The sequence below is a fragment of the Engystomops pustulosus genome, chromosome 2, assembly GCF_040894005.1.
Source record: "Engystomops pustulosus chromosome 2, aEngPut4.maternal, whole genome shotgun sequence".
In the NCBI taxonomy this organism is placed as follows: domain Eukaryota; kingdom Metazoa; phylum Chordata; class Amphibia; order Anura; family Leptodactylidae; genus Engystomops; species Engystomops pustulosus.
The window spans coordinates 65,055,148-65,076,351 of NC_092412.1; the positions used below are offsets into that span (position 1 = coordinate 65,055,148).

General features: G+C 39.4%; 1 protein-coding gene across 3 annotated transcripts in view; it reads left to right on the forward strand.

Annotated features, from left to right (window-relative positions):
• The window catches only part of DGKA (diacylglycerol kinase alpha), a 124,528-nt gene that overhangs the window by 54,638 nt on the left and 48,686 nt on the right, over nucleotides 1–21,204 (forward strand). The window contains exons 2-5 of one of the 3 annotated variants that reach the window (XM_072135043.1): nucleotides 9,228–9,331; nucleotides 19,167–19,257; nucleotides 19,386–19,462; nucleotides 20,077–20,224. In XM_072135043.1, coding sequence (XP_071991144.1) covers nucleotides 19,185–19,257; nucleotides 19,386–19,462; nucleotides 20,077–20,224 — 298 coding nt within the window. In that variant the 5' untranslated portion in view covers nucleotides 9,228–9,331; nucleotides 19,167–19,184. The other 2 variants (XM_072135046.1, XM_072135044.1) reach the window with 2 other exon arrangements.

The following is a 21,204-nucleotide window of genomic DNA, read 5'->3' on the forward strand; positions in this document are numbered from 1 at the left end:
CGAATCCAGGTGGTCCAGAGTTTTGTAGTCCAGAGTGCATTGATGTCATCATTCAATGATGACTATCCTGTGTCTAAGGGACAACATGGCTACATTTCTTAACATAGGTACATTGGGAGTTATTTATTAGGCTGGCTCCTTGCAGCAGTTCTTTGTCTGTCTTTGGAGCTCCGTTGCCATCCGATTTATTAACCCCTTACCGACACATGACGTAGTAGGACAGGATTGGAGAGGGCTCACAATTAAAAGTGAATACTTAGATAAGAATATCCTTTTAACAAGAGGTTTAATTTCCCTTTTCCCTAAGCTTGTGTGGAGAGATTAGCTGCTACAATCATTCCAAATAAAAGAAGAGAGATCCATCTCTGCTATATTTTTGAAACTTGTTTACTCTGGCTCAATTCTTCACCACATAGTGAGTAGTTTAGAAAGCAGTAGGGAGTAAAGGAGCCAGATAAAAGGAGAAAGAAGCATCTTTTTGCAATCTTACTACCAATGCAAGTAGGGTTGCACAATGCATCAAAATCACGTTACTTGTACTTTCAAAGCCAGAACGGTTCAACACCAGGTTTCTGTTGTGCGGTACTGAGCGACTTCTACAGACTCCTTGTATCTGTGTGCAGAGCAGACATAAGGCAAGGAATCCTTTTGAGAGATGTGTCGGTTTAGCGTCAGAGCAGGGACTACATCATCAGAGTAATATCATCATGTGTCCATATATGGTTTCTACATCCTCTTGAACCACATTTGAACCCACAACCTCCACACCCCACCTGCCATAGAGATTCAGAGCCTCTTTCCACTAGGATATGGGGTTAGTCGTTAGTCGAAGATTTTGTGTAACTAAGAGCTTTACTTTTACACTGTGACACAGGCTCCATGCACTGCTATATAGAGAGGGATCTTCTCAGACATTATTATTGATGATGATTGATGATGATTGATATTGATGAGGATGATGATCGATATTGATGATGAGGATGATGAATAATATTGATGATGATGATTGATATTGATGATGGTGATTGATACTGATGATGATGATTGATATTGATGATGAGGATGATGATTGGTATTGATGATGATTGATTTTGATGATGATATTTTAAACATATAATACAGTTAAATTAAATCATAAAAAAGCATGAATCACAACAGCATCCTTTTTTGGGCATGCCCAAGGAGGAACCTACATTATCCTCGGCGTTTGTCTTTTGGTTACTTGAAAAAGGGGTAGAGTACCCCGAAACACATTGTGTTTTAAAGACCTTGAATAAAAACTTTTAATATACCCATCTCTGAGTGCGCCATCCATTTGGACCACAACGATAGACTACTATTGCAGGAAAGAAGGCACTCGCCACGCTGTTGCGGGTTCCATTGTTCATGTACTGATCACGGTTGTGTGCTGCTAGTTGAAGGCTGCATGCACTTGAACATAATATTCATCTTTGTGTTATTTGTTGATTCAATGGTGAGAACACAAACAGATGCTTCTCTACGGGCTCACATGCATGCCTGAGGTTTCCACAGCTTCTTATGTGCCCCAGCTACCCGAGCCACAAATTTTTGAGCAGGTTCTATTCCTGCCTGGGTTTGTGGCCTGGACAGTCTTTTCTACTGTTTATGATTACACTACCGGTGCTGATGTTCTATGGGGATCAAAGGACTCCTTCCATCATGTCTAAAGTACACATAGTCCCATCCATGGCACTATGGTTGGTCTGTGAAATCTAGCCCTTTCTTAATGGACCGGTCACGGTCATTTGCCACCCGTGTTAGGCCAAGTTCCCATCTTTACTGGAGGCTCCAGTGCAGATTCTTCACTATTGCATTCACAAAAATAACAGACACTACAATGGACACTACTGTAGTTATTGGATCTATTTGCCACCATTAGTGTCAGTTATGGAACCCATTGGGGATTTATGTTTTTAAACTTCTCTGCATCTTCTGCTCTAAAGAAGGCATAAAATAACAAATACATGCACCGTAGAGAAATTCCAAGCTGCTCTTTAATATCTTGCTTGACATGAACCATCACAGAGAGGCAGATGTCTAGTGATCTGGATTAGCAAACTATTATGACATTTTAATAAGGAAGTTGTAGGCTTAATAGGATATGAGAGGTTAATGATCTGATAATGTAGTAATATTGGTATAAAGCAGGAAACTGATGCCAGCCCTGCGCGTATACAAATACTCTTCTTCTATGTCTAATCTCACATCATATACTCTATCTTTTTTTCTTTCCTGGCTTTCTTTCATATGTTTTCCCATCGCATATTGATTTTCCAACAATTGAAGCTAAAGTGTCTTAGCAATAATTGTACTGATTCATTCCTATAAAGTTAATTGAGAGAGGGACACAAGTGCTGGTAGAATTGCCTGGTGGAATGGGAATTGGATACACATTGCTGCCGTCCTGGCTCTCATGTGCTTTTGTTTTATGTATGCAAATGGATCTTTCCACATGAGACCCTCTAGTAATGAAATGTTCTGCTTCTCACTTCCTTACATGTATTATTTGTCCACATGAAAATATTCAGAATGAAGGAGTTTAATAAGCCATCAGCTTTCTGGCCTTTCAGTTGATTTTAGGCTCTAAGTGCTCTGCACGGCACTTTGGGTATGAAGGGGCATAGAGCCGCAGAGGTGAGGGCTGGGAGTTGGACGGAGACTGTTCCGGAGATAACAGAGAGTGGTCAATCCTGGTGGAAATCAGGACTGGGCAATGGAATGCCCATTGTGGTGCACGTTTAACATAGGGCGTGCAACACAATTTGAAAGTTAAATACGGCGAATCAGTCGGACCGTACGATCGCACGCCTCTTAATCTGTGTCGCATGGAAGCCGGCACAGCTGTGCCTCAAAAGGGCCGCGTGTGACAAAATCCCAGCGCAGACACTTCTTAAATACCTGTGCAAGACGTTTTAGCCATGAAGAACGTGCATGGTCCGACAAAAGTGTGCAGCACAACCCTTAGTAAATGTGTTCCTATATTTGTGATACCACAATAAAATCTTCTACAGAAACACTTTACCTGAACTGTCTCTAAAAAAAAAATATGGAGTGGTGTCATGATGGGGGGCGTATGTTAAAGGCCAAGCGGATGCATCAAGATGCTTAGGCTCTGTGTCATCAACCTGTCCCAATGACCGTAAAAAGACTGCCTGACCTACAAACGTGGGCAGGATTAGGACTTGCACTTTGCGGCTTATACATGGGGCTTTTGAAACCACGGTATGTGTTGTGTGCTGTGTGGTAATGAGTGCTACTGTGCTCACATCCCATGAGTACATCCTTTGTATCTCCTAATGTGTATGTCATTTGTATCCATAGAGTTCTGTCTTCTAATTATATTACAAAATAGGGTCTCCATTGGGATATGGCAGTCTGGTATACACTCTGCTATGCTTTCCAGAACAGCAGTGGTGGGAGGTGAATTCTGAAAAGAATTTGTAATAATAATAAATAATAATAATAATTCTTATTTATATAGCGCACACAGATAATGCAGCGCTACACAGAGCTTGCCAAATCGGTCCCTGTCCCCAATGGAGCTCACAATCTAATCAACCTACCAGTATGGTGTGGGGGGAAACCAGAGGAAACCCATGCAAAAACATACAAACTCTTTGCAGATGTTGACCTTGGGACTTAAACCCTGTTCCCCAGCGCTGCAAGGCTGTAGTGCTAACCACTAAGCCAATGTGCTGCCAGCCCCCTGTAGTATATAGTCAGCACCGTGTAGTATATAGACAGCCCCCTTTAGTGTATAGCCAGCCCCGTGTAGTATATAGCTAGCCAGCCCCCAGTTTTACAAGCACAAAAAAAATTAAACGAAGTACAGGGAGTCCCCGGGTTACATACAAGATAGGGTCTGTAGGTTTGTTCTTAAGTTGTATTTGCATGTAAGTCGGAACTGTATATTTTATAATTGTAGCGCCAGCAAGAATTTTTTTGGTCTCTGTGATAATTGGATTTTAAAAATGTTGTGTTGTCATAAGAACAAGTATTAACAATAAAGATTCATTACAGACGCCTTGAATAACTGTTATAGCTGTTTATTGTAGCCTAGGGCTAAAGTACAGTAAATTACTAATATCCATAAGTCCATTTGTAACTAGGGGTCGTCTGTAAGTCAGGTGTTCTTAAGTAGGGGACCGCCTGTACTCACCTTTCCGACGCCCCAGACAGGTCCTCTTCTTGCTTCAGCTCCAGGTCAACACTGCTGCATGCTATGATGTCAGCAGCGGCTGAGGTCATAGCTGCGAGGCTACTGCACACGGACCTGCCACTGATGACGGAAGAAGAGAAGACCTGCAGAGGGCGCCGGAAAGGTGAGTTTTGACTTTATTTTTTTTTCTTGACTCCAGCATAAGCCAAGTTTGAGGTTTTCAGCACATTTTTTGTGCTGAAAAACTCGGCTTATACTCGAGTATATACAGTAAACCAAACAAATCATAAACATGTTAGGTATCACAAAAGTCCCAATCTAACAATATATAACCATTTTGTATATTGATAGATTGGGACTTGATATCCAACATGTTTATTGGTTATTGCTAGGGGTGAACCACAGAAAATAGCTCCCAAATCTTCAAAACTGAACTTCTTTTGCAATTTTGTAAATCATAAAAATTGGAACAAAATCAAAAGGTCATACAGCCCCCAAAATAGTAATAAAAAATGTTAGCCGGACCAAAAAAAAAAACACTGTACACACCTCCATACACCAAAGTATAAACAAGATCTAACAGTCAAAATATAGTGAAACAAAGAAGATTTTTTAGTACAGAAAGTTTACAATTGTATGTGTTAAAACCTATGTAATTTTGGTATCCCCATGATGCATCGACCCAGAGACAAAAGGGGAGATGTCATTTAGATCACACAGCGTCCACAAAAAACTGGTGCAAATGTGTTTTTCATCAACTTTGCTGCATTTGGATTTGAATTTTTAGGTAACTTCACAGTAAAATCTTCTTAGTAAATAATAGTAACAGGAGACAGAGAACAGTTATGTGAGGTCTGCTTCATGCTCTCCACCTCCTCCATATTTATCATTCTGCCTGTTTTTCACCTTCATTCCCAATCAATTTCTCACACTCTCTGACAAAGCTTTTTAATATAAAGTAACAAAAAATGTCATGTCTGGACAAGCAAGAAACATCAGAATACCAAATGCGAGTAATGCAGTTTTATTAATAGCCAGTCTATGGCTGCATATGCTATAAACACAAATTAAACAAGAAATGTTTTATTAGGAGCAAACGTAAAAAAATAAGGTAATAATCTCGGCATATAAAACATCCCTTGTTTAATGAGGCTTTATATAGTTAGAATGTACATCAATGTGTACTGTAATCCGCAGCCAGTTGTGTACCAGGATGTTATGCAGAGGAAATTCATGTTCTACCATTATCAATGCAGTTAAAGTTGTTGCATGTCAGTAGCTGCTCTGGGGGCAGAAGATGAAACAAATCTGTAACACAAGCAGGGTATTGACCCATTGGGTCACCTATCTGGTTTGGATTTGATCTACTGGTTGAAAAAGCCTTGATACCCTCACAGAACACCTATGGTGGAGGTGCCTTTTTCACAGGGTTTTGCTGGAAGTGGTTGCAGAAGATTGGTAGGAATACATGCTGCCCCTTTACAAATCAGTAGATGGGCATGATCTTCTACATCACAGGGGGAGGTAGCCTATGCTTTTTGAGATAAGCAGCACACCAGGGAGAGAAGGAACCTCATCCCTAGAAATGGGTTCAGTTAGTAGCCAGAAGTCAGGAATGGGTGTCAGGATCTGGAGTTGTATTACAAATTTTGGGTGTCCGGAAATAAGAGTTCTCCTTATGGAGAGTTTGCCAATTAAGGCTATCTTATAGCCATTAATGCTCCACTAGGGGATTCTGGGAAATATCCAAGTATATTTTCCATGGTGGAAAAAGAAAAACAATACCTCTTTTTGCTACCTTGAAAGGCCGCCCCCCTTAACACCAAGCATGACCAAGAAGTCTAATAACATGATGTGGGGTCACTCGGCCAAACCAGTTCCCTATGCTGTACTGAGGGGACCCAACCAGATCGATACAACGCTGTCTACTGTAGGGAATCTGTTCCTTCTGGAATAGATAGACTGCTTTGGCTTAATCCCACATCATGTCATAAGGCTTCTTGAAAGTCATGCTTGGTGTTAATGGGGCTGCCTTTCAAGGTAGCAAAAAAGAGGTATGGTTTTCCATTTCCCACCTTGGAAAATATAATTGCATATTTCCCAAATTTTAGGTGTAGTATTCAAGTGGCTAAGCAGAAAGATGGGCCCAGTTCTGGGAACGGACAATTGACGATATGTATAATATATATATTGTTACAGGATTAGCTCTTGGATAGACGGGCACTGTTGCACACATGACAGACACAGTCCCCTCCAGACAAATAGGGTGCAACTGTCCTAAACCAGTATTCTTAGCTTCTTTGAAGCAGGAAAAATGACAAATTAAAACAAAACAATAAAACAACCTACCGTCGAGCTTTACAAATACAGCAATTGGCAACTCACACAAGGTTTTCCCAGAAGCAGAGAAAGACATCATCTTGTGCACCTTCTGACCTTTTAATGCAAAACCTCAGAGCTGCTGGAGATTAGCCCCAATCACATCCATAATCTGGAGTGGCTGAGCAGAGTAGGGACCAAGCCCTTCTCTCCATACAGCAGCAGCCAGTTCGTCCAGACCGGGTTTTGGCTTCCTAGAATATGTAGGCTAGAAGCCTAGGGAAACCATACACACCATTTAACATTTTCCTCTGGAGCTGGGAAAATATATGTATACAGTAGTCAATGAAATTTGTTTATGTAGAATTATTCTTTTACATCTGCTTTAGCATGTTATACATATTGCTGAACATATCGTGAAATCTATGAACCATTTTTCTTGCCGTTGAAGGGGTATTCCCACGAAGACATATACTCAGGATAACAAAATAACAGTTATTAACAAGAATGCAAAATTTCACAGAAATAATTCCAACCTGTCTCTATCAGTCCTGGTGTACACAATTTCGGTTGCCCCTGTACCCGACCCAGAATTTTCTGACTTTATGGTCGGGAAGACAAATTGTTCTTCTGTGTGACTCTGCATTGAGATGCTCTCTGCCTCTAGCCCCCAAGCTTGCATTCCAGGATGAGCTCACACAGAGACTTCCTGCCTGCAAACAGCAGCGTGAGGAGAGTAAAGCTACAGGCTACAGATAGATAAGGTCTTTATCCAGGGGAGGGGGCAGCAGTCATATAGCAGAGCTAATAGTGTATTTTATGCCTGTTATTTCAGAGTGGAGAATGTCATGTGTAATATGTCATCTCTCATCTCTCTGATCTGTCTCATCTCTCTTTCTATGTGTCGAATACTAGTAGGATGTTCAGAAGTTAAATTAAAGTGTTTATCAACCTGTACCCTGATAATCTAACCACATTGTCAGCTCACAGAACTAGAGGGATCATGAAGTGTCTGGTGAGAGAGTCCCCGCCCAGATCCAGGGGAGGGGGCAGCAGTCATATAGCAGAGCTAATAGCGTATGTTATGCCTGTTATTTCAGAGTGGAGAATGTCATGTGTAATATGTCATCTCTCATCTCTCTGATCTGTCTCATCTCTCTTTCTATGTGTCGAATACTAGTAGGATGTTCAGAAGTTAAATTAAAGTGTTTATCAACCTGTACCCTGATAGTCTAACCACATTGTCAGCTCACAGAACTAGAGGGATCATGAAGTGTCTGGTGAGAGAGTCCCCGCCCAGACCCTGGGATTTTACACAGACCATTGTTGAATAAAACTGAGTAAAATTGTAATGTAGGGGGGTAACAAAAATAAAAAATGTTTATTGTGTAAACATCACTAGGGGATTAAAATTTGAGAATTTTCTTTCATGGGCAAGCCAATTTGATGTTCTTACAAAAAACATTAGGTGTCCATATCACAGAAATTACACAACCACCTTTCCAAAATTATGCTACTATTATTAACCATGCAAATAAACGGATCGAAACATGATATCAATCAAAAAATGTTATTTAACTATATAAAAATAAACACAATTGTCGCTAGGACCTAAAAACACCCATTAAAAAAGAAGAAAGACAGAAATGGTGGTGCGCATATAATTTGGTACACATCCTGGTCTCTTATCCAATTTAAAGCATTCAATAAATACAGCATATTCAAAAGGACTGGACTCAAATCGCTAAAGCTACTGTAAATACAACACCATATATAGGGTAAAAGTGTAAGTGCACCAAACAGCTAAAATGATTGTCAGTATATCACCATATATAAAGTTAAAAAATGCATGCAACCCTGTAAGAAATACCAGCTGGACTGCATATCCGTACAAATGAGACCCAGGAGTGACCTCACCTCCACAGACCCCGATGTGCATTTAGCATTGCTTCCTTAAGGGGTACCCTAACCCCTGTATATAGTGTTTTATTTATATGGTGTTGTATGAAGATTCATGGGCTAAGACCTTTCTCATTAAAAAAAATGGTGGGTGGTTTGGATGAACATGGGCCCCCTAGAAACCGCCCAAACTGCCTGTATTGTATTCCATTACTGTACATACCTTTATTTATTACTTTTGCTATGTATGTTAAAAATTCGGTAAACTTAAACAGGGCCTTTCAACATATTTATTATTCTCTACTGCCAGGTGGGCAGTGCTGGGCTTTCTAATTCAGCCCAGAACTCATCTCAGGTCCCATTTAAGTCTTTAAGGATCATGTTACTCTCACCTGGCTACAAACTTTACATTGACCTAAAAATTTTGGTGGCTTAACTAAAGTGTTTCAGAGGCTCTAGAAGGCAGATGTAGAAGAAAACAAGGACTGGACAAGTTAGCTTTCAACATTCTTTCTATTAGCTTTCTATTACTCCTGTGCCTGCTCCATTGTTTCACTGATCAGGTTCTGTGATCACCCATGGTTTAGGCCCAGCCAGGACAGTAAGTGAAGCAACATCCGCCAACACACTGAAAATGGGTGGAAGCTTCTTGTTACTCCTATTCGGTCACTGAGGTAGTGGACATGTGCCAGATTTATCAAAAATCCGTTTTTAGCCGTGTGCTGTCTTTTAATTTAATTTTTCTTTTGACAACAGAACATTTGTGTTTGCTACATGTTATGTATTTTGTAAATGTCTATCCTAAAACAGATGTATGTTTGGCTTGCAGATACTTTGAAGAAACCAAAGTCTTCTGTGTTTACACGGTCAAAATTCAGCTTGGCATAGAGGGAGAAGAGAATCTTGCCATTTAGGAGGACAGATATTAGCAAGGTATGTAAATTGTGTGCTTATAGGAAATACAAAATAATATTAACAACACAGAGCAGAGCAGGTATGCATAAAATGCCTCAAATATGCAGCTCTGAAGTGGTCCATATCTGCAATGTATTAAAAAAAACTGTAAAACCCTGCACTGTTTTTGTTTTTATAGAAATTTGAGAAGCAGTTAAAAGTGAACCTGTCATCAGGAAGGTCATTTTACATGATGACAGGTTCCAATAGCCTCTGCATCTGAATAATTCCGCAGACCTTTAATTGTTTCTTTAACATTACCTAAGTCTCTGCCAGCAGCGTGGAGTGAGTCCCTGGTGGGTGTGTGGGGCAGTTCAAAAGACATCGGTTTTCTCCTCAATGCCTCCTAACGTCCTTCTCGCTCTTTGCACTCCCCCCTGCTCCCTCCGCCGCTTACATCAGCTAAGCACAAGCAATTCTTGTTTGAACTGCCCCTAGGAAAAATAACTTTTTTTGAAATCAATATGCTAGAATCTTTGGAACCTCATGTAAAACTTACCTTCCTGGTGACAGTTTCCCTTTTAAAGGTTGAGTGACATGCATAAAGTCACAGATTCCTTTGGAAATAGATTTCTTAGGCTAAATTCACACTGCCGTGAGCCCGCCGCACCGTAGCACGGCGGGCACACGGCAGCGCGGGGAGAGGAGGAGGAGGTGAGGGCAGCTCCCCCCGCCCCTCTCCATAGAAACTAATGGCGCACGGCGCCGTAATACGGGGAAAGATAGGACATGTCCTATCTTTCCCCGGGCTACGGAGCGGTACGGTGCCGCACGTGTGCGGCACCGTACCGCTCCCGTACAGGGCCGTGAGCCCATAGGAGTGTATGGGGGACGTATATCGGCCGTATATACGTCGGCCGTATATACGTCCCCCATACTGTAGTGTGAATGTAGCCTGTGTCTGTGTCAACTTTTAGATGAGTAGGGGATAGAAGTCTGATTGAGCTCAGCAGTCACACCTCCACTAATCACAAGAACAAGCAGTCTGTTCTCAATAAGTAACGGAGGGAGTCGTCAAACATGTGTCCCCAGACTTCATTTATTTCATATAGGAGTTTTGGAAATTGCCAAGCACAAAATTCTGATATCTCTTCCACTTTTATGCTCCTCTAAGACAGTGCTGACTATTGATGTGCTTGGCAACTTCCAGCTCTTCTATAGACAGCAGCGAATGCTTGACCTGCTGCTTCATTGAATTGAGAGAATTGAAATCCTGGTGTTGTGGAAACTTGATAGGGAGCATATAAAATTACTTTCCTGGACTATGAAACCCCTAAGAAGTTCAGTGGAACCCCACCAATTAAATTAATATCCCCTTTGCACATAATTTAAACAATTAAACTTGTGCCAACCCCTTTAACTGTATACATTTTGTATCTGCACAATGGTTAACAAAAAGTAAAAAAAATCATATACAGGCAGTCCTCGGGTTACGTACAAGATAGGGTCCGGAGGTTTGTTCTTAAGTTGAATTTGTATGCAAGTTGAAACTGGATATTTAATAATTGTAGATCCAGACAAAATAATTTTTGGCCCCAGTGACATTTGGACTTTAAACATTTTTTGCTGTAGTGGGACCAAGGATTGTCAATAAAGCTTCATTACAGACATCTTACAGCTGATCATTGCAGTCTGGGTTTATAGTAAAGCATCCAGAGAGCTTCACCAGAGGTCAGAGGTGTCTAACTATAACTATGGGTTGTCCGTAAGTCGGGTGTCCTTAAGTAGGGGACCGCCTGTACACAGATTATACAAATACATTTGGTAAGTAAAACAACGCCAGACAAACTTTTTATTTCTCCCGAAGAAGGTTATTTAGTAATAGTGTAATATTAGGTAATTAGTGTAATTTGGTTTTCAGTATATCTAATCTGTTAAACATACAACTTAGGTTTACAGGGCTATACATATTGGACATAGAGCAGCCAATACTGTGTAAAACCTACATACTTTGGTCTCCTGCCTGCTGCTTGCATATCTTCTACCTCCGTGCTTTCTCAGTGCAGCTGCACCCTCCTTCATTCAACTTGGTGCTTTACACTTGAATGATATTTGGTAATAAATAAGGGCATCTTAACATATTCCAAGAGCCTGCAGGCACAGAGGTTACTGGCTATGGAAGTTACTGGCTACTGGAAGGCTAGGAAGAAGGCACTTATACAACATATACAGTGTCTAGAATCTAGCAATTATTATTCACTTGATCAAGATCTGATTTTTTTTTACTTTGGAGCATCCCATTACTATCTGTGGCAAATATAGAGAGAGAAAGAATAAATAAATAAAGGTACATATGTTTTCATAGTATATTTCTTTAATTATGTGCTCAGAAAAACATGAAAACATTTATTAATAAAACATGGAAAGAATTTTCCCAAATATGAAATAAGGGTTCAAAGAACTGGAAACCCAGCACACATGATAATAGGGTCTGCATGTACCCCATGTAAATAAAGTGGAGCTATGTATGTCTGGCCACTGTTCCATCCATGTTTACTATATCCTGACTACTGGGACGGCAATGACTGGTAATTCCATAGAGGTAAATAGAGTGCACATGCTATACTTACTGGTAATTAACCCATTATCCATAATAGAGGCCTAGATAATTGCCTAAGATTAGCCGATGTTTCCTGATAATTTCACAGTCTTTTCAGAAATCCACTTCAGTCTTTGTACAGAACATCACTGTAAGAAAAAAACCCCTCTGAATTCTGCAATGATTCACTATAATATCAATGCATTTTTAATAGGGTGGGCTGTGTCTGGTAGTGCTAATGATTGGCTGTGCCAGTCACATGCTCCAGCAGTAATGAAATATGAATGACTAGCTTTTTATAATTTTGTAGCATTTGGAATTTTTCATGACGAAAGTACGTTCAGTACAACGAACTTATTGCAGACTCCGGTAGTTTTTGTGCTAGTTAAGGGCTCTTTCAGACTATTTTTCATGTCCGAATGCCACCCATGATTTTTTTGGATGTTGACAGATTGTTTTATATGTGGCTATTCACTTGTCTGTGTTTTTTAACTGATGTGTGGACATTGAGAAAAAAAAAACCCCAGCATGCACTATTTTTTTCTTACCTGCGAACCACAGACTTCCATGGAACTCAATGGATCCTCAAAAGAAAATCACACAAATGCAGTTTTTTTTAATGTAATTTTAATACCGGTAAATCACAAGGTTTTTTTTGCGATTGTGAAAAAAACAACAGATGACATACGGACGCAAAAAAATGGATGCAGATAGAACATGGACACAACATGAACACCACACAGTATGTTAGCACTTGCAGCTTTTAGCCATTTGCATTGCAGATGATGAAAAAACACAAGTGAACAGTGCACCCCGATTAATATGGATGTAAAAAAAACGTCACCAGAAAAAAAATGTCTGTTTTAGGGCATGTTCACCCTTATTATGGTTAGAATTCTGAAGCTTTTTCCACAGCGAGGAAAAAGTGAACATGTACGTTATTGCGAGGATGATGCCGAGATTCCATGTGGTATCCATAATGGCTTTCAATATCCATGAGAGGCTGGAAAACCTTATTAAATACCTTGTGTAAAATGTTTAGAGGCATTTTTGAAATGTAAAAATCTTCTCCAAAAAAATTGTTGTGAAAACTTTGCTGAAATGCAGTCTGTTTTTGACTTTTCAGAGACACAATGGCAATGAACCTGCCATTTTTTTCCTGGTCAAGTTGCTTTAGTGTGACATCCATTTTTTACAGATGCCTCTAGATTATAACCTGACTCGTCCATGAAAATGAGACCAAACTAGGAAACTTGTAACAGATTGATCATATGCTTCATAAAAGAAATGTGAATAAATACATTTAAGGATGAGACCGCTCCTTTTTTTTGTAATTTGTAGTACTGTTGGCTCCACTCAAACTATATAATATATGTAGTAGGTATCATTGTTTAAAGCTCTTTCTAAGCTCACATGTTATAAATGGAATGATGGAATAAGATAACCCCTTAAGTTCAAAAATATCTTTACTTTTAAGCACTAAGCTTTTTATATTTTCCATTTTTCCATTCGTGCAGTTTATAAGGGTTTTTGTTGTTTACTTTTGGATAAGTTGCTTTTTTTCCAGTGAAGCCTATTCCAGGTACTTGTAATTTATTGATTTGCTTTTAGAAAAAAGACACCACAATTTTATATATATATATGTGTGTGTTTTGTATATGGTTTTATTCTACACAATTCAACATGCAGCACAAACAATACGGAATCTACAGGGTGGTATAAGTATGTATACCAAATGGACTTATTTAAATACAGCTGCAGTTTCTCTTTATCAATGGTCTAGGTTAGTGGTGGCGAACCTATGGCACTAGTGCCAGAGGCGGCACTCGGAACCCTCTCTGTGGGAACCCAGATCATCACCCCAGAATGAAGTTCACCAGACATAACTCAAAGAATCTGCCTGCAGAATCTTCCTACAATGATAGATGAATGTTATCAATGAACAAGGAGAATTACATTACTACTTAAATTCCTGTGCTGGCACTTTGCAATAAATAAGTGGCTTTTGGTTGAAGTTTGGGCACTGAGGCTCAAAAAGGTTCGCCATCACTGGTCTAGGTAAAATCCATCTTGGTAAAAGATTGGTAACTGAATTTGGCTTCTTTGACCCACCATTGCTGTACCTTTTAGAATCTCTGTTGTACACATCTAAGGCTATCTGGCTTCCCAATGTTGGGTCACATAACATTATTCATGTAATATATAATTGGAACATTTTTCTTTTTATCATTTGGCTTTCCCCATTTCACAGTAATTGATATTCATTTTAGAAGCATTTTACGCAAGATTATTACATAAAAACACCGTCTGAGATAATCCTATAACTGTATAAAATGCAGATATGAAGTTTTGTGTTGGCATTATGTATGGATTGGGAAGTAAAATGGGTCTGTCAAAAAAGGTTTCATTTTTTTTTTTAACAAATAATATAAGCGTTTAAAAAAAAAAACATCCAAACTCAAAAATATGTGAAAATTTGATTGAATGGCTATATATGTCTATTGACAAAATAATAAAACATTAAGGCCTTTGGAAAACAGCACAAAAAGCCAAATGTAAATGTGGGCGGAGGGTGGAGTTTTAGTTTTTTCACAACATTTTCGCACAGAAAGGGTTATTAATGAGGGTTTATGTACACCCATTAAGGGTGGAGGGTGGTCCTGCAGCATCATTGCCTGTGCTGGACCATCATTGAGACCTTGCAGAATCCTGCAGGGAACTAGTAGGGTTGGCAATGTAGATTTATTACTTTTAGGATCTTGGCAATTTGAAATTCTGTCATGTAATGTTTCTAAACGTGGAAAGTAATTACACTGATATGCAGTAATATGTCAGGAAACACTAAAGGAATTATTTACAACTCTGTAGAAGACAAGAGCAATGAGTGTCTGCTTGTTTTGCTATAAGCAATATGTTCAGTATATCTGGAAGTCGATACATTTCCTAGCCTCAGACTTTGCTTACAATGATGTTTCTGCTTAGGGACTCTTTTCCATTGCGTAGGCTTCTATAACATAGACATGAGTTGTTTTACAGCTCCCAGTCCCACCTGTACAAGCCGTTTTATGATCTTGGCATAATGTAATAATGAAACCTGGCTTTTAAAAGTACTTCTATTGTTTCTAAATTGGCTTAGAGCACTAGCGGTAAAATATCCATTTATCATTTGCCTTATACGGTACAGAACAAGAGAACTGCAGGCAAGTTGAGAATGACTACCATATACACATGTGTTCAAAAGAAATCCATACCCCAACTCCCAGTAAGTCAAAATCCATAACAGTGGCTGTGGGTATCCTATTAGTAGATTGGCATCATTTCTATATGTGTTTCTTCTCTTAAACTTGTGCCCTTAACCTTTTTCTAACTAGGGAGCAGCTATAGGTAAAATTTTTTCCTAGGAACCGTCGGGTCCCTTCAACGGTAACTATGAACAAAAAATGTGTGCCCGCTCCTTTCAATACCAAGTCTTGCAGACTGCTAGATAAAGCGGTGTGATTCATTACCTCACAGATGATGCTTCATTGACACCATTGCGCTTTACACCACACCATATGAAGTTCTCCAGCACAGTTTATGTGATGATGGTTATGCCCCTGGAGATTTGACCTCAGGAGACCAATGGCAACCTGTATGATGCACCACCCCTTTACATGGTCTGCCTTAGCTGAGTTGGTGTTGGTTCTAAACACTTTCAGTTTTGAGTGATACCATTTAGAGTTATGGTTGAATATCTGAGGTTTGAGGAAATTAAACAATTGGCTTTTTAAAATTACTTTTGACAACTTCTTGTGTCTTCTCCATCTGGCACCATCTATCCGGAAGATGTGACCATGGCCAGTGGACTTAACCAGTGTCCTAATTGTTTTGAAACAGGGTATTAATTTTAACCCAGACTAACCCAAGGATTCAACAGGACAGAGTCCCTTAAACATTTCCACAGGATGCTTACTTAAACATGGATGGCCCCATGAAGATGAAACTTGCAAATGCAACTGGTTAGAGTGACTGACATCCTACAGATTCTAAAATTAAAACATCTGTCAATTTCTGTGTAGAAAACATTTTTCAAAGTAATTATGAATTTTTGTTGCTGGTTTTTCACAGAATCGGTGTGTATGGTGGCCATACACACTGTTAGCTAATCTGTTCTAGGAGGATTAAGCTGGAGACTGATCCCCTAATGACTATCTAGGACCAATCATTCATGAATAATTAATAAGTAACAGTAGAAGTAACGGCGATAGTATAATACATTCTAAACTTGTAGCACCAACATTTTCAAAAGTAAATCTCAAACTCCAAAGCAAATATGTTTCGGCTCCTACAAAACTTTATTTCTGACCCATTATATGTATCTTTCCAGAAAATGGGTCTCTGCTAAAAACCATTATGTAGCATTGAAAGTGCTGCCTGCCAGATGTCCCATTAATCTCAACTGAAATTTTGTACATGATTATATGGATCGTAACGCAAGAGCGCGACAATTATTTTTATCTCATAAGATGATAAGAAGCATCCATCATGACTGGGCATGTTACAATAACACGCAAAATCACCATGCACTTAGCAAATCTAAATATTTAATAGATGGATGAATAGATTGTTAGTCACATTAAATTTATTATCTAATGGGACAATGACATAAATGACTTTTCTGATTTAAAAGCATTTGCCTTTCTGCCTTTTCACCACTCTTATATTTTATCCTCTGCTAAGAAAGAATCTGTAGGTGAAGGAGGACCTGTCACTTCCTCCTGTATTCCCAATGCAATTTCAATTCTAGACCAACTTTTCTATTACTGTGGTATGTTACAGTGGTGTAACTTGAAGCTGTCTGGTCCAAGTGCAAAATGTTTGCCAGGCCCCCAATTATAATGTATTGTTTATAGTTCTAGTCTTCTAATATAGGAAAAGTACACAATATAGACCCCCTAGGCCTCTTGGGCCCCGTTCTCGACTTCACCTTCTGCAGTTCCTCAAGTTACACCCCTGGTAGGATTAAGCACTTGTAACGTGAAACGCGCCGTCGCCTCTTGTAGGCTCCTGCTTTATTCCTCTCTCCTGTAGCGAAGTTTTTAAAGCGATATGGAATAAAAGACTGATTTTATTTCAACAGCGGTGAGTGCCAGCTCTTTCTTTCCTCTTGAATGTATTACACCCCTGGTATGTTGTGTTAATCCTCTGTTACTCTTTCTAGAAATGTATAAGGAAATTGACAGTGTCACCATTCTCCTTGTCAAAAAGGTGTAGTCCCTAAACGTTGGAAGTACAGATTGGTCCCTAAGAGTTTTTAGGGACACACGCCTACCTGGCAGCCCTATTTCTAGAAGCCATAACAGAGGAACTGCTGAAAAATACAAATATGTAGCTAAAGGGGTTGTCCGGTCCCAACAAGTTAGCCCCTATTCACAGGTTAGGAGATAACTTGCTGATCGGTGAGACCCCGTGAATCAGGACAACATGGGTCAATTGAACCAGTCTATTCATCTCTCTAGTGCTATGACTTATTGCTCCCCCACCCTTCTCCATAGATATTCTTTGTAATCAGACATCTCAGTGAGTCACTGTTATGTTGTTAGCAAGATCAATTAAACTTTAGTGTGAAAAGCATATAAGAGTGGAAAGAGGGAGGATGATAAAAGCCAAAGTAAGGGGAGGAAGAATCTGTTAATTTTCATAAAGGTTTGTTGAATAGGTTACCATTTCATAGAGAAGAAAGTTGAAGCGTGAACTACAACAATTGATAATGTCATTTTCATTTAGATGTAGTGTTCTTGTTGGGCCTGTAATTTCCATTTCATGTAGCCACAGGTCTTGTGGAGGTTCATCATTTGTATCAGCTGTTTTATAGCTACTGGAAAATCTCTTTTTCTGTTAGCTGCCCAAAAGAGATGTGTCCTGCATTAGCTGTTTTCTCCTTATTAGCAGTAAAAGCTGCTCTCTTCATCACATTAGCAGGTCACGTGATGGTGAAGGAGCAAGTTGAAATCATTAAGAAAATCGAGTACCTCACTGTTAGTTTTTTTTAGTTGGAAAAAAGGCATTAAATATTTAGATCAACACCAATAAAAGGCTAGAGATTGGTTTAACCCTCCATGTACCACAGTTGAGGTCACTTCCCTCTTGTCTTATAAATAACTGGACATGACTTGTGTTTAAGGACTATAATGAAGAAATTCTTGCAATCCCTTTCCTGCCCAGGCCAATCCTTGTTGCAGCCAATAGCTTTGTATTGAAGAAAAAACTTGGACAAACTTGTTGTTGGGACTATTCTGGTTACATTTCTCAAGATGATGAGATGTTCAGAAGGGCTTTTTTCCCGTTGCACATGTTTCCCACATCCAATACAGCAGGTGACTAGATGAAAATGCCCTTAACTCAGTTATGTGATTGTGTTGTTGATAGAGGCAGATATTGTATATATTCCAGTTATCTTTCCAGTTATTGAGGCATATTTTTACTAGAGAGTGCAGCCTGCCTATATATGTGATACAGATGATGATTGACTAGCACTTCTTTTTACTTGCACCATATTAGCAGGAGTTCCTTACTTTAGTATACGCAGGAGGTGGATGTTTGTACATTCTGAAATGTCATATGTAGATGTCACGGTCTTATCTGACATGTGTGCATGTCTACAAGGAAATATGTTGGTATATATGTATATTTTCTAAAGTGACCAACAACATCCGCTATGTGAATTTATGGACTTCATAGATGTAGACTCTAACAGTAAGCGATGTATAATCGTGTTGCTGATCTTTCTTAATTCAAGGCTGTCTCCATGTTCCGTGTGTTCTTACCTTTCCTCTGCCTTTAAATCCCCTCCTCTAACCCTTTTCATGTTTCTGCTCTACACCCACCACTCACTGCTGGATCCCCCTCTGCCTGTCAGTTCTTATTTGGTTCTGCTCAGCCTTTCATTTGCCCCTTCCTGATTTCTCGTAACCAATGTCACTTTCTTTTTTTCTCCCTGCTGCACACCCAGTGTGTATCTCTGGCTTTATCTGTTCTCTCCATTTCTCTCCATCCCATTCTTGCCTCCCCCTCGCTCTGTCACACTGCCACTCAATCTGTCTCTGTCTCATTATTATAGCAGCACGGTGGCTCTGGAAAACTCTGGGAGAATGTGTTAGATCAGCTAATATGTAATCCAAGGTTTGCGCCAGAATCACACCCCATTCATCCCCAGGCAGCATCCCCTTTCTCTCATTATCTCTCCCCTTCCTTGCACATTGGATCAGCTCACCTCATCTTGCTGTCTTGCCGCAGGGCTGTCGCAGAGCCAGAATGAGCGAGGAGAACAAGGAATGGGCAATCCTCAGCCCACAGGAGTTCACCCAACTGCAGAAGTACATTGACTGTGAGTAGACATCCCCAATACTCTCCACTGCATGTATCCTCTTAATTCAACCTGCATCTCAGTTCTCCTAGCCAGAGGAGAAGACTGCAAGATCTACATGTTCACATTAAATTCTGTTTTGTTTCTAGACAGTAGCAAAAAGGTTCAAGATGTTCTGCAGGAGTTTTATGGAGATGGGACCTCAAGCCCCCACCTAACCGAGGAGGTGAGCTTTTCTGCATCTTTTCATGTACATGATCACCTCCTCTGCAGCAGGTGCTGTGCTCTAGCATCAAAGTAATATGACGTCAGGGTGTTTCCCAGCTCCGTATCCAGCACAGATGTGTTCCTAGGTTTCCATGTAAATCTTACAATGTATGTTTTCTAAATGTGCACATGGGACCTATACTGTCACTTATTCTGCTGCATTTCCTGGAACATTCAGCTAAAATCATTATTTTAATCATCCAGGCATCTGTCTTTTTTTTTATATCGAAATTATTAATTATTTTAAAAAATCTCAAAACTGTACAGAAAATACGGACCACACTGTAATAAAATAAGTAGCTGTTTGAGGATGTGTTTATAATTTACAACAAACTCCTGAACAGTTTAGGATTTATTAGTTATGATATGATTAAGAACTTGTTCACTATGTGAGCATTTCAAATGAATATGCAGGATTGTTAATGTTTATTCCCGGGCCAGTGTGAAAAAATGATGTACATGCAGTTTGGCTCTGTGCTACTTCCAGGAAAACGAGAATAAATATAAATGCAGATTTGGTGCCTGGGATTTCTATGCTGGCTTATGTCTAAAACTTTGCTTTTATTTTTACAGTCAATAGATTTTAAGGGGTTTGAGAGCTTCCTGAAAGCTTACCTGGATACAGATGATATCTCTCCTGATCTCTGCAAGCGACTGTTCATGTCCTTCCAGGCTGCACCCAATGTGGATGTACAAGGGAATGAAACAGATGGGTCCAAAGGTAAGTCTCCGTGCACTGCAATGAGAGGAAACACATGATTGTGGATGTTGTGCTACACGAAAGCTGATATATATTTGTGATATAAATATATTTGTAGGAAATGTTGTGCTGGTGTTTGCATATTTTTCAGATCATTTTTATTTTGTGTAGTAAAGGGAAAAATATATCCTGTATGTACCAAGTATCCTTGAACAGACATACCAGAATTTTTACTACAAATACTGGGGAAGATTTTATGTCAGAATTCTTCTGTAATTTTCTGTAATTGTTTAAGACAAATTTGTCAAGGGTTTTAGACAGTTTTTTGAAAGCACTCTTTTGAAGGGTCCAACAAAAGGGGATGTGGCTTAAGGCTTACGCAAAAGGGGGTGTGGTCTATATTGCACAAGATACAGGCAGTCCCCGGGTTACATACAAGATAGGGTCTGTAGGTTTGTTCTTAAGTTGAGTTTGTATGTAAGTCGGAACTGTATATTTTATCATTGTAATCCCAGACAGAACTTTTTTGGTCTCTGTGCCAATTGGATTTTAAAAATGTTGGGTTGTCATAAGAATCATTATTAACACTAAAGCTTCATTACAGACACATTTGATAACTGTTACATCTAGGACTAAAGTACAATAAATTACCAATATCTAGAGGCCCGTTTGTAACTAGGGGTCGTATGTAAGTCGAGTGTTCTTAAGTAGGGGACCGCCTGTATCTGGTATATGTTTTGTGTGTTAAATTAATCCAGTTTATAGGGACATGTGACTGCTTTCTAATGTTGTGTATCTTGCTATACTCTGGAAATTGAATTCTGAAAACAGCTGATCTGTGGGGGTGCTATTGTAATACCCTCACCAATAAGATATTGATAACCTATTGCAGATATTAGTCATCAATATTTTTATCCTGGAAACTCCTTTAGGCCAAGCAATTAAATTAAAGAGAACCTATCTGCACTCCTGACATATCTGATATAGTTAATATTTGCATT